Source organism: Scardinius erythrophthalmus (assembly GCF_964197995.2).
Source record: "Scardinius erythrophthalmus genome assembly, chromosome: 16".
In the NCBI taxonomy this organism is placed as follows: Eukaryota; Metazoa; Chordata; class Actinopteri; order Cypriniformes; family Leuciscidae; genus Scardinius; species Scardinius erythrophthalmus.
Window position 1 is genome coordinate 15,982,167 of NC_138236.1, and position 12,323 is coordinate 15,994,489.

Genomic DNA, 12,323 nt, shown 5'->3' on the forward strand with positions numbered 1-12,323 from the left:
AAAGGGTCAATTATACAAATTAGCAGGTATCAAACTAAAATATTTAAGTATTCCAAAGAGCTCTTCAATATAGTGATAAGCAGCAGTATTACACTGAATAATTATTTTGCTAGCAAATGGAAGACAAAATACAACACAGAGAATTCTGGCAACATAAATGGGCAACCAAACTTTTGAACCAACCAATCTGCTATTTGCCAACTACTACTAAACTTTTTTACTCAAGTTTTTGCTACCATTTTTGTTGTTATGTTAGTAACCCTGCTGTTTTAGTTGCATCCCAAATTAGTATCTGACTCCAATGGGGCTAACAGATAGAGTCCAGTTTAGATTTGGTCTAAGAAACTCAAAAAGTAAGCAAGGAGTCCAGAGAAGCAGGAGCAAAGGATGGGAAAACTATCAGCGTGTAACTCAAGAGAGATGAGATGAAGCTTTAATGTAGAAATGTAGAAAATCTCTACACAGCTATATAGTTACTAACTGCCAGCCTACACACAAGAAAAATGAAGGGTGAATCATGGGCAGAAGTATGAGATGAGCCTTTGTTAGTCCTAGGGCTGGGCGATAATTCGATCTCGATACGGGATCGCGATAATATTCTGAACGATTTCGATAATATGCTTGGGACGTATTATTCGATATCACATGAAAAACTAAGCGCAACAGTATCTGCCGGCTGCCGTATCTGCCGGCAGGGCACGCCCACTTCTCAGCGAGCACAGTGGCTACAGTAAACAGAAGGAGACTGAGAGAGAGGGAAAAAAGTTGTAAAAAGGATAAAAAAATGAGCGAAACTGAAGTTGAGGACAGCGAAAATAATGCCGAATGTGAAGGCGACATCACTACATAACTCGAGACCGAAGACATTGTTGAAAAAAAAGGTAACACGACGTCAATTGTGTGGACGCGTGGTTTGGATATGGCAGACAACTGACAAGCTGAGCCATATAGCATTAATTATCACAGGCGATCCCGATCCGTGATAATTAATGCGATATGGCTCAGCTTGTCAGTTAACTACGTCTCTGTGTTGTAAATGCTGCTCCATCTGAAAGCAGGTGATGGCGATTTACTACTAATCAAGGAACCGGCTTTACTGACGAGATGTGCCTAACAATGTCATGCGATATATCGCCCAGCCCTTGGTTTACTATGTTTACATATTTGTGCAATTTTGGCTCAGATTTCATTCTACTTATAAAACAATTCTAGAGATCTACCTTAATCTTACAGGTAGTATTTGTGCCAGGGCCATGTTTACTCTTTTTGTAGGCTACTTGAGATGTTCACTGTCCAGCCAAAGCAATTTGATGTGATAGTTGTCACAGCTGTTAGTTTATATACAATGTTTCAATAAGTAAAAGTTTGTATTATTGTATAAAGGGAGATGACTCATGTTTGCAATTACAAATGATGTGCACAACCTTTTATTTTTGTATTTTTCAATACCTCCAAATACGCTGCTCTCTTGACCAATAGAAAGATTCATAAATGTGGGAGTGTAATGTGAATCCTTTGGCTGCATGAAGACCTTAACAAAAATATTTTGTGCTCATTATTGAAAGGCATATTGTTTAATTTTTTATGTTATTAAACTTTATTCTAAAGTTTCAGTGAATATCTTGTTTCTTCAAGCTTCAGGATGTCCCTTACACTGGCAGCATCTGCAAAAACTACATATCGTGATAAGAATCGAGATCGATCAATATGGAAAAACATATCGTGATAAAAAAAAAATCCATATCGCCCAGCCCTAGTTAGTCCTGAGGATTTTGATCCTGCAGCTCTAATCAGAATGAGAGACATCAATCCTGAAAGACTCAAGTCAAATACATTAAGCCATTGCTGGTCCAAGCCCATTGTGCTTTTACAGTAAATCAACTGGCCTTATTCAGAGATGTGCATCTTTTCCCAACAGTAAATCGACAGGGTAACATTAGTACTGTGACATTGGTAATCTTGTAACTGTACTTTTTGTACAGTTTTTGTATTTTTTTTTTTTTGCACAGCATTTCAAAGAATCAAAATTACTTAATAAAAAAGAAAAGAAAATCTGTGAACTGATTGTGCTGGATCTATATATAAAAACAAAAGTGTAAAGTAATTTTTTTTTAATTAAAAATAATGATAAGAGTACTCCATCACTGCCAGAAAATTCCCTGAACAGAAAGGAAACAAATCATTGACAAAAAGAGTCTCCAGTGCGCACCCACCCTCTCTCAGCACACACACAAACGCCGGATGAGGATAATGTACTGACAGTAAATGGCCTTAAGTGTAAGACCATGATTAATGCTCGCTGCCAAACTCATTTGCCTCCAGGTGGAAACCCTTATGATAAACAAGCATTTCCTCATTTGAGTAAAGGGATAAAACATTGTAAACGCTGTAATCCAGGGGGTTTTATATAATAGAATAAAGCTGTGAGGCAAGCCATATGAGGAGTACCAATTTACAATTGTTAAGGAAGACATTAGGCATGAAGAATTAAAAAGGTGACAACAGCAATATGATAAAAAAACCCCACCAAGTAGCACTATTTCTATAGCTTATACTTGCAGTCCGAGGGTTAAATGAACCCCTATCTCCAATGAGATAAAAGATGATGCTGTGACAACTATATTGGATCTGACAGCAATGTCGCAACATAACACATAAGTGTGAGAGTAACAGTGTTTTTACCATGTATCACTATTGCTTTGTCTGTTACAGATCGTTTGATATGTTTATAGTGTAGCGGCGCAGTCAAACTGTGAATAGTTGTGATACTTGCAATTTACTGTTTTTCCTTTGCTTTGGCATTGATGGGGTTAATGCGGGGGATTCTAGGATATGTAAGAAAGCATGTAGAGAACACTGCTTTTTATTGTTTTGATCCAAGCTAGTGCTGGGCAGTATACCGGCTCATACCGAATACCGGTGTTTAATTTTGTTATATGAATTTTTAACATACTGCAATACATGTATACAGTATGTCGCTTAAACAATGCTGGGAATGCGGCGCGGCGCTGTTTGAGAGGGTCCCTTTTCACTGTTGCACTGTGGTGAGGGCACAGCTATATAGTGTTACTAAGCGTGACGGTGAAGATGGATAGGTTAAACTATAATTGATAGCTGTCAAATTATATTGCAGTGTTTCCCATACATTGGTTCACAATATCAACACTGCCCGCCACAAATATATTCCAAAAGGCTTTGCCATCGTTGAATAAACATGAGAACTGCATGTTTCAAAGTCAAAACGTGGCGCGGGTATTGTTATACAAAAGTATCTTTAAAGTGAACTGACTGTCTTTAGAAAGGTTTTGATGTTATTTTCATTTAATCTTTCTTTATCTTTCCTGATAAAGCAGCGTTTATGAGCGCTGCTTTGTGTACAACCGTTATATTTCTGCCTCTCCTAAAGTGCCTCCTGCTGGCACCTCTTTGTAAACAGCATCATTTTGTGGGGCCTTGCAAACCTGTATTAAAGGGGTCTTATGATGGTTCTAAAAAATAACATTATTTTGTGTATTTGGTTTAATGCAATGTGTTTACGCGGTTTTAGGTAAAAAAAAAAAAGACATTATTTTACACATACTGTACATCATTGTTGCTCCTCTATGCCCTGCCTTTTTGAAACGTGTAAATTTTTACAAAGCTCATCGTTCTGAAAAGCACGGTGTGCTCTGATTGGCCAGTGATCCAGTGCATTGTGATTGGCCCAAATACCATAAGGAAATGTCACGGCCCTTACCATATTTGGAACATCAGCTCCCAAAGCAATAATGACAGGTGATGTATCAATAATGACAATTCGAGCCCGAATCTGATCTGGAAAATGCAGATGACCAAGCTGATTGATCAACTTTGCCAGCGTGACTGGACCAGATCGTATCAGATTGGTAAGGTTTTATTTAATTGGGGACATAATTACTGATTATAATGACAACTGTCTATTTATACATCGCGCTTCAGGTGTGAGAACACTATGTAAACATTAAACCATGTCTGCATTTGTGATCGTAGAAACAACATACAAGTACTACTCTATACTGCTCAAAACTCGCGTTTGAATAGTCAGTAGCAAATTCTTAAAATATGAAAACATACTTACAGACTGTGTCTGTGTCAGAAGCACCAGAATGTACTTGCAAAGATGGAATTACCCCACTTTTTAGAATCAGCCTTTGCACAGCCGGCCTTGTACTCTCCCAGGTTCTGGAAACAGTCCTCCGAAAAATGCGCAGCACACAATCGAAAATTTTGGTTGTACTGTTCTGGAGCAGTGTTGTAAATAAAGCTTAAACACTTTTTTCTAATTGTGTTCTCTTTTAGAAGGCCAAAAAAAGTAGTTTGGCTTTCGCAACAAAAAACACAGCATCTCCACGACATGGCAGCAACAATAATCAGGGGTCCCACACCTTGGTTAACTTCAAATTCAAGGACCTTTCCAGGTCCAATACCCTCAAATTCAAGGATTTAATGTGGGGACACGTTTGTTGTGTCCAACAGCAAACGTTGAGATACCATCACAGTAGTTTCGTGAGCACGTGAACGTCATGGTAACGTGCAACACAAAGTACCTCACGTGGGAAACACTTAACGTAACGCGTAAATGCGAGTAACTAACGTAAATCAAGCAAGCTAATATGCATAGGCCACGAAGTGTTGGCGAAATAACACATTAGCGGACCGGAGGGAATAATATGGAATTGTTTCCAGAAAACTTCTTGAACAAAATAAATTCAAGCACTTTCAAGGACCTTCCATGTATGTTTATTTTCACAAACTTTCCAGGGCCTTGACTTTTTTTCTCTTTTTTTTTTCTCTTCAGATGCACAAACTTTCAAGGATTTCAAGGACCCATGGGAACCCTGAATAATACAGCGAGAATAAAAGTTACGCCTTCTTTCTTTGCATATCCATTTGGGTGGCCTATCCATTTGCGTATCCATTAGATAGCCTAACTGCTTTCTCTGGGTCAGCATCAAAGCAAAAGCAGATTTGAATGTACAGGTGAGATTTTGTAAAAGGTTTAATAGACAGTCGTAACATTGTCATTTTGGAATGAGATCGTCTGGATGTTTGAATCGAGATCACAATCTTTTAATGACTGTGCAGCTCTACGTCAAAGGCAGTGGAGCCTCAGGGCACATCCATGAAACTGCCACAGACCTAAACTATACAGTTTCAATTGCGTTTACTAGCTGGAGAAAAAAATGTATGGAAAGTTCATTTTGGTAAGCTGTTTCCAAAACCCGAAACGAACACCAAACAAACTTCATTTTGGCCTGATTTTGTTCTAAATGGTGTCACACCATTTAGTTGAGGTATATCGGGGCCTTTACTTTACTTTTCAAGCAATGGGATGAGTTCTCAACTGGGGGACAATAAAACAGCTCAAAAATACACTGAAAGAGGGACCCAGGCCATATCTAGGGGCAAACAATATTAGAGACTAGGGCTGAACGATACATCGAATTTTCATCGCGATATGAACTCGCGCGATGAACACATTGCAACAGACAGCCTGACACGATGATGCCTGGTTCAGATTACAAGATTTTTGTGTCTGTTACGAAAGTCACGGTGTCAGATTACATGATTTTGACTCCTAAATTCTTGTCATGTCTTGGACAAGAAACATGTCAGACTACACGTTGCTTTCCGACCGTTTATATACTGTCTATGTTTCCGAACAGTCATCGCGTGCCGTCACACGCACACATTCACTCGCACACACACACACTCACTGTCCCTCGCTCACTCACTCACTCTCACTCGCGCACACACACACACTAACTGTTGCTCGCACGCTCACTCACTCACACACACTCACTCTCGCTCACATACTCAACCCGTCGTGGAGGACCGTTAAAAAATTAAACATGCTAGTCTTTCTGTCGTGATGTCGTGAAGCATCGCAGACGCGACGTAGGTTGTCGCCCACTATGACACACTATAGAGAGCCTAAGTCCCTCCCCTTCCGGTCGACCACCATGGGACCTTATTTCGGAAAAATATTGTATGGTAGTCAATGGCGAGAGACAACAAATATTTTGATCTCGTTTGAATTGTGCCCTGATTTACACATATGATGTTTATCAATTTAAAAGATACATTTTAAAGTCAAGAAAGTCGCAGCTTGATGTAAAACTGCTGAGGTATAAGACTGTGAAAATACGTAATTAGAAAGACTACAAACCCAGAAGGCGCACATGCGACGTCATACCTTTTCTCTCAATGAATGAAGCTAACTTTACTGAAGCTAACGTCTGTCATTTTTTCTATAATCTTACATTATAATCGTAACGTTACGCCGTCATGCTTGAGTGTTTTGTACCAGACTGCACACAGACTGTTGGTTACGTACATAGTGCGAGACGAGAGATGTACCGGTAGTTCATTGAGCGATTTTCACATAAAACTAAACGTTACTCTTCTGTTTTATGACAAACTGCAACTTTCTTGACTTTCATAATTACAGTGTTCCCACTCTAAACCAAATGTCAAATTCCCTGACTTTTCCCTGACTTTCACTGACTAAAAAGATGAATTTCCATGACCTATAATGAACGGCAAAACAGGCTGCTGTTTTGCGGAGCACTGAGCTGTTCTGTTTTGTAGAAAGCCTTTCTTTAAAGTGAATTTCGTTTTCTATAAATTGTATCTTAATTTTAATATATTTTTCATCAACCAATTGCCTGTATTTAATAAATGAGAAGCAAATATATAGCAGACAATCAAATCAAAGTCCGTATTATTATTTTTGCATAGGTGCGATAAAAAAATCATTATAGAAAAATTACATTTTGATAAATGGAAACTAAAATTTAAAGCAACAAACTAAATTCCCTGATATTCCATGACTTGGACAAAAAATATATAAAATTCCCTGACTTTCAATGTCTGGAATAGACCTTTTCAAATTCCATGACATTCCAGAAATTCCATGACCCGTGGGAACCCTGTAATTACCTTTTAAATTGACAAACATCATATGTGTAGTTCAGGGCACAGTTCAGACGGAATAAAAAGATAAGTTATCTCTCGCCATTGACTTCCATACATATTTTTTCCGAAGTAAGGTCCCATGAGCCGGAAGCGGAGGGGCGGGACTTAGGCTCTCTATACAAAGTGAAACGATCGAATCTTGCGTCCCGACGACCGTTGTCGTTTACGAATCCCCATGACACACTATGTCAAACGGATCGTGCCAAAATCACGCTAAAATTGTGTAATCTGAACCAGGCAGGTAATAAACGTTTGACCTATCATGCAAAGAACCTATAAAGCACTAAGACATGGGAACAGTATAGCTAACATTCACATTTGAATATTTATCGCGTCATATCATCATCGCAATATTAAACAATGTTATCGCACATCGCAGCTTTTCCTCATATCGTGCAGCCCTATTAGAGACTACCCATAACAGCCTAGCAACCACAAAGGAACACTCTGGAGGGCTGTGGGATCAGCAGTTATACAGTTGTCACATACATCATAAGGACAAGGTTTAACAACACGGAGTACTAAAATTACATGAACTGACATTCCCACTCAGACCTGAGACACACCTCACATTAGAAACCCTTTGCTGACCATTTCACGTGGGCTGAGGCCAGGACACACCCTTTTCTGCCTCTCATCATGCATCCCATACTCTCCTTCTTTTCTCTTCCAGAAGACGCCTAGAGCACTAAATCTATTAGCAAGCACATTCTTGTGTTTCTGAGTCTTCACTCAATAACGAAATAAAAGATAGCAAACTGCCAGACTTTTTCAGATAAGATGAAGAAAAAGTAGAAGAGTGCTGGAAGGAAGAAAGGAGATTATTTTCTTAACTCACCTTAGTGAAAAATACTGAGAGATGAGTCTCGCTGCCAAGGATCCAAATAGGGAATTTTGGAGATTTGAGGAAAGAGCCAACCTTTAAAAGCAGAAAAAAGAAAAAGCGGTTGAGCGCCAGTCTCCATACCGATGCCATGACGGCCTGGCCAGCTACATTCCAGAACCATCACGAACAGGTTGATTCACTGCGATAAGATGATTGGTAACACATAAGAATGGCCAACTACTAAATCATTTGGCTTATTTTGGACCTTCATTATGGATTGGATAAAAATGTTTTGAAACCATTTTACACTATGCTACAATGTTCATTAGAATTGTATCAATGTTGAGTGTATTATAGGAACACTGAAACATGTAGTTAATGATCTACATCAGGGGTAGGGAAACATCCGGCCTCTTAAATCTTTTTTCTCTGATGTTTCATAACAAGCATGCTCAGAATCAATTAATTTCATTCCACAATGTAGGTCAATGCAGTTTCATCCATTACATTAAATGCAAGTTATGCTTAATCAACGTTATGACGCATGCAATGTATTGCAAGGCTGCATTTATTTGACAAATAATACAGTAAATACAGTAACCTATTTTAATACAATTTAAAATGTAATTTATTTTGGTGATGGCAAAGCTGAATTTTCAGCCATTACTCCAGTGTCACATGATCCTTCAGAAATTATTCTAATATGCTGATTTAGGTCTCAAGAAACATTTCTTATAATAAATGTTGAAAACAGTTTAATATTTTTGTGAAAACCATTGTGCAGTTTTTCAGGATTAGAAAAGAATAGAAAAGAACAGAAGTTCAAAAGAACTACATTACTTTAAATAGAAACCTTTTGTAACATAATGTCTTTACTGACAATTTTGATCAATTTAATGCATCTACCCTTGCTGAAAAAGTTTTAATCTTTTTACAAAAAAAACCCCATCTTACTGAACTAAATCTTTTGAACGGTAGTGTACATGAAAGGCTCTTGATTTGAAAAAGGTTCCCCACCCCTGATATACATATAAAAACCATATCCACCAACGAAAACCAAATCAGCAGTTAAAAAAACAACAACTTCAGTTCAAAGTGTAACTCTGCCTACAGCTCCATCTCCAGCCATGCATTCAAACACTGAAAGCCCTCACACTCATCTCCCATCACTCAACAGGTGAATATCAGCAGCAGATTTGGGTGGGGGAAGCGATCCAGGGGTGTGCGGATTAAAAAGATCATGAATATTGTGATGGGGGCTCAGATGGTTCTAAATATGAGGCGATACATTCCTGCGTTCTTCTAATCCAAACACAACTGACTGCACATATCCTGAAGCTCTGCTTAGCACAGTGCCATTCAAAATAAAGCAACTTCTTAATTACTTTATCCACAAGTTAAAACAATAGGGCCATTCCAACAGGATGTGAGTGTGCCAGGTGTTGTTGGCTGAAATTTCAGATGTTTGGGATTTAGAGGGCACATTAGCATTTAAAAAGATGTTAAGGCCCGGGTATACTTAATTTTCCACGTTTCACTCAGTCTCAAGCACAGTCGTGTCTACAGTTTTGAAACTCAACCGTGGATGGACACATTCGACATATGCACAGTACAATTGTTTTTTATATTCTATCAGACATCAGAGGGCAGCACTGAGTCGTGTCATTTACAAGACATTCGCTCGGAAAGAGAGAGGAAAAGTAGCAGATCCACCATTGCATGCAAAGTTTAGAACCAAAACAAAAGATGGAGAATGATATGCTGATTTATTTTCGGTACTTTGAACAGCGTGTTGTTTTGCATCCATCTGTACGCACTCTTCTTTGACTACTGCACAATAAAATCACAACTGTGCATATTGTAACCTAGTGGACTCTTCGGTCTCAACATTCACCTTTGTATGGTCGGACGTCCGAAGTATACTTTTGCTTTAGGGAGACGGGAACCATTTACCTTCTGAAAAAAGAACTAGTAAAACTGAATATTATCTAAATAATTGAAGGTCTCAGTTCAAGGGGGCTGGAGAGGATGACGTAAAATGATTGAATTAAGTTATTATTTATAATTGTAGAAAAAAAAAAAGGATTTCCTTTCCCCCCTCAATAACTATCGTTTATATTGAACACACAGAATGAAATACTTGAATGTTCTAGTAAATGAATTTAATATCTCAATACTCCATATTTCTGTTAATAAAAAAACTTAAGTAATGCAGGCTAGGTATGGTAATGATACTGTCTTAAAATACTTAAATAAAATAAAATAAATAAATAAATAATAATAATAATAATAATAATAATAATAATAATAATAATAAAATCTTGGTAAAAACAACCTAAAACTAGAAAAGACAACAGATTTTCCCTTTTCCAATGCAGAAGTTACATAATTGTTTTGTGTGTGAGAATAAACCCACAGAAATAGTTTCTTCCCCAACAAAAAAATTCTTCATGCACCAAAACTGTGTAAAATATAGAGTGAAGAATGTCACAGTCAGTATTTTAGTAGGCTATTATGTTGCAATCACGCTTCACAAAATCCCTGTGAGATATACAGCTAGAAAATAGCAAACCCACAAACAAACTGTGAGTTTTGGCATGTGGACTAGGCATGGGCGATGTCTACCAATTTGGCATCAGATGATGTCTACAGTGAAACATCGCGATGGACGATGACATCGCGCAGGGGGAGGAGGGAATGTTAACGTAACATTCTCATTTTCCACTAGATATTTTCCTCTACATCTCATCAGCAATTTCAATTTTGGCACGCTCTGCAGCAGCTGACCACTAAGGAGCGAATGTACAGTGACGTGACATAACTGCCAGATTCAAACTGTGCTTACGCACTATGGCTTAGGGCTGGGTATTGGCAAGGGCCTCACGATACGATACATATCACGATACATGGGTCACGATACGATATATCACGATACGATACAATACAATACATATTGCGATATATTGCAATATATATTTTTTTTTAAATAAAAAATGTAATAAAAAAGAAAGAAATAGAGCTGAATATACAACTTTGTTTGTACCACCTGGGGTATTCTGGTATGTGTATCACATTATATTGATAACTCAGCAGACAAAAACTTAAATTCCAATTTATTTGCAAAGGTATTTGCATTGTGTCGAGTGTGTCTGCGTGCGCGAGCGACAGTGCGCGAGAGTCGGAGTGTGTCTGCGCGCGAGAGAGACCGAGTGTGCCCCAGCATTAGTAGCCTAATTGGTACATAATATTATATACTATAAGAGGCATGGAAGTTCGATTAATGGACAGCAATAATCAGTACTACAAACGTCTTGTTTTGAACTATTGTTTATAATAATTTAATTGTTGTTTTTATTTATATTGTTGTCGAACGTCATTAATCGAACGTCCATGCCTCTTATATAATATTTATATATTATTACTACATACATTCAATCTTATTTAATCCTCCATATGGAAGTTTATGTGCTCGAATTATTTATATTTATTAAACAATAGTTCAAAACAAGACGTTTGCACTGATTATTGTTGTCCATTAATCGAACTTCCATGCCTCTTATATAGTAATTATATTACTATGTATGTACCAGTCCAATACTAATGCTCGGACTCGGTTTCTCTCGCACGCAGACACCCTCTCTCGCACGCAGACACCCTCGGTTTCTCTCGCACGCAGACACACTCGGTTTCTCTCGCACGCAGACACACTCGGTTTCTCTCGCGCGCGGATACACTCGGTCTCTCTCGAGCTGTGTTGCTCGCTCGCGCAGTTCGCTTCGCTTTTGTCCAGTCCGGCGCCTCATACAACTGGACAGTTGAGTGACAGTTGACAACTGTCGTGAGTCAGCGACAACTACAGCAGCGGCGGAGGAGGTCGTTTGACGAACACAGAGGGATTTGATGATTTATTTATTTATTTTTTTATATCGATACTAGAGGTTGAAATATCGATACACTATCGTGAAAAAAAATATCGCGATAGTTAGCTGTATCGATATTTTTGCACAGCCCTACTATGGCTGGTGCTGAGCCAAAGACGGACGCGCTCAGCGCTTGTCATATATCACAACTATTCAGTGTTTTTAACCACATAATGTTTATTTTAGGTTTCAGACATTTAAATACATATAATTTATAGCAAAACAATACATTTATAGTTTGTAAAATACACAATGGTGTCTATGGAAGCAGCAATAACAATCCATTCAAATATATTTGCCAACGTGTTTTATTCATATCAGATACACAGTGTAAGTAACTATAAAGTTTACTCTATTCTTCTCCCAGTTCACCAGTCACTTACTTTCATGTATTTGGGGAGAATTCATGTGCTTTAATAAATCCAACAGACAGGAATCTCTGAACTACGGCCCAAACAAACATGGCAGCGCCCATCTCCTGTTACAGATCGATCTCATTTATAAAGGTTTTTAAATGACAAAACAAACTCACTCACACGTATTTGAGAATCGGAATAGAATAGTTTGTAAAAGTTGATGAC

At 38.2% G+C, this 12,323-nt stretch overlaps 1 protein-coding gene across 1 annotated transcript in view; it reads right to left on the reverse strand.

The window, feature by feature from the left end:
* Window positions 1-12,323, reverse strand: part of mindy3 (MINDY lysine 48 deubiquitinase 3) — a 55,416-nt gene that overhangs the window by 33,004 nt on the left and 10,089 nt on the right. Inside the window, exon 10 of the mRNA XM_081388153.1 lies at window positions 7,835-7,915. Within this exon, the coding sequence (XP_081244279.1) occupies window positions 7,835-7,915 (81 nt within the window). The remainder of the gene's footprint in view (window positions 1-7,834; window positions 7,916-12,323) is intronic.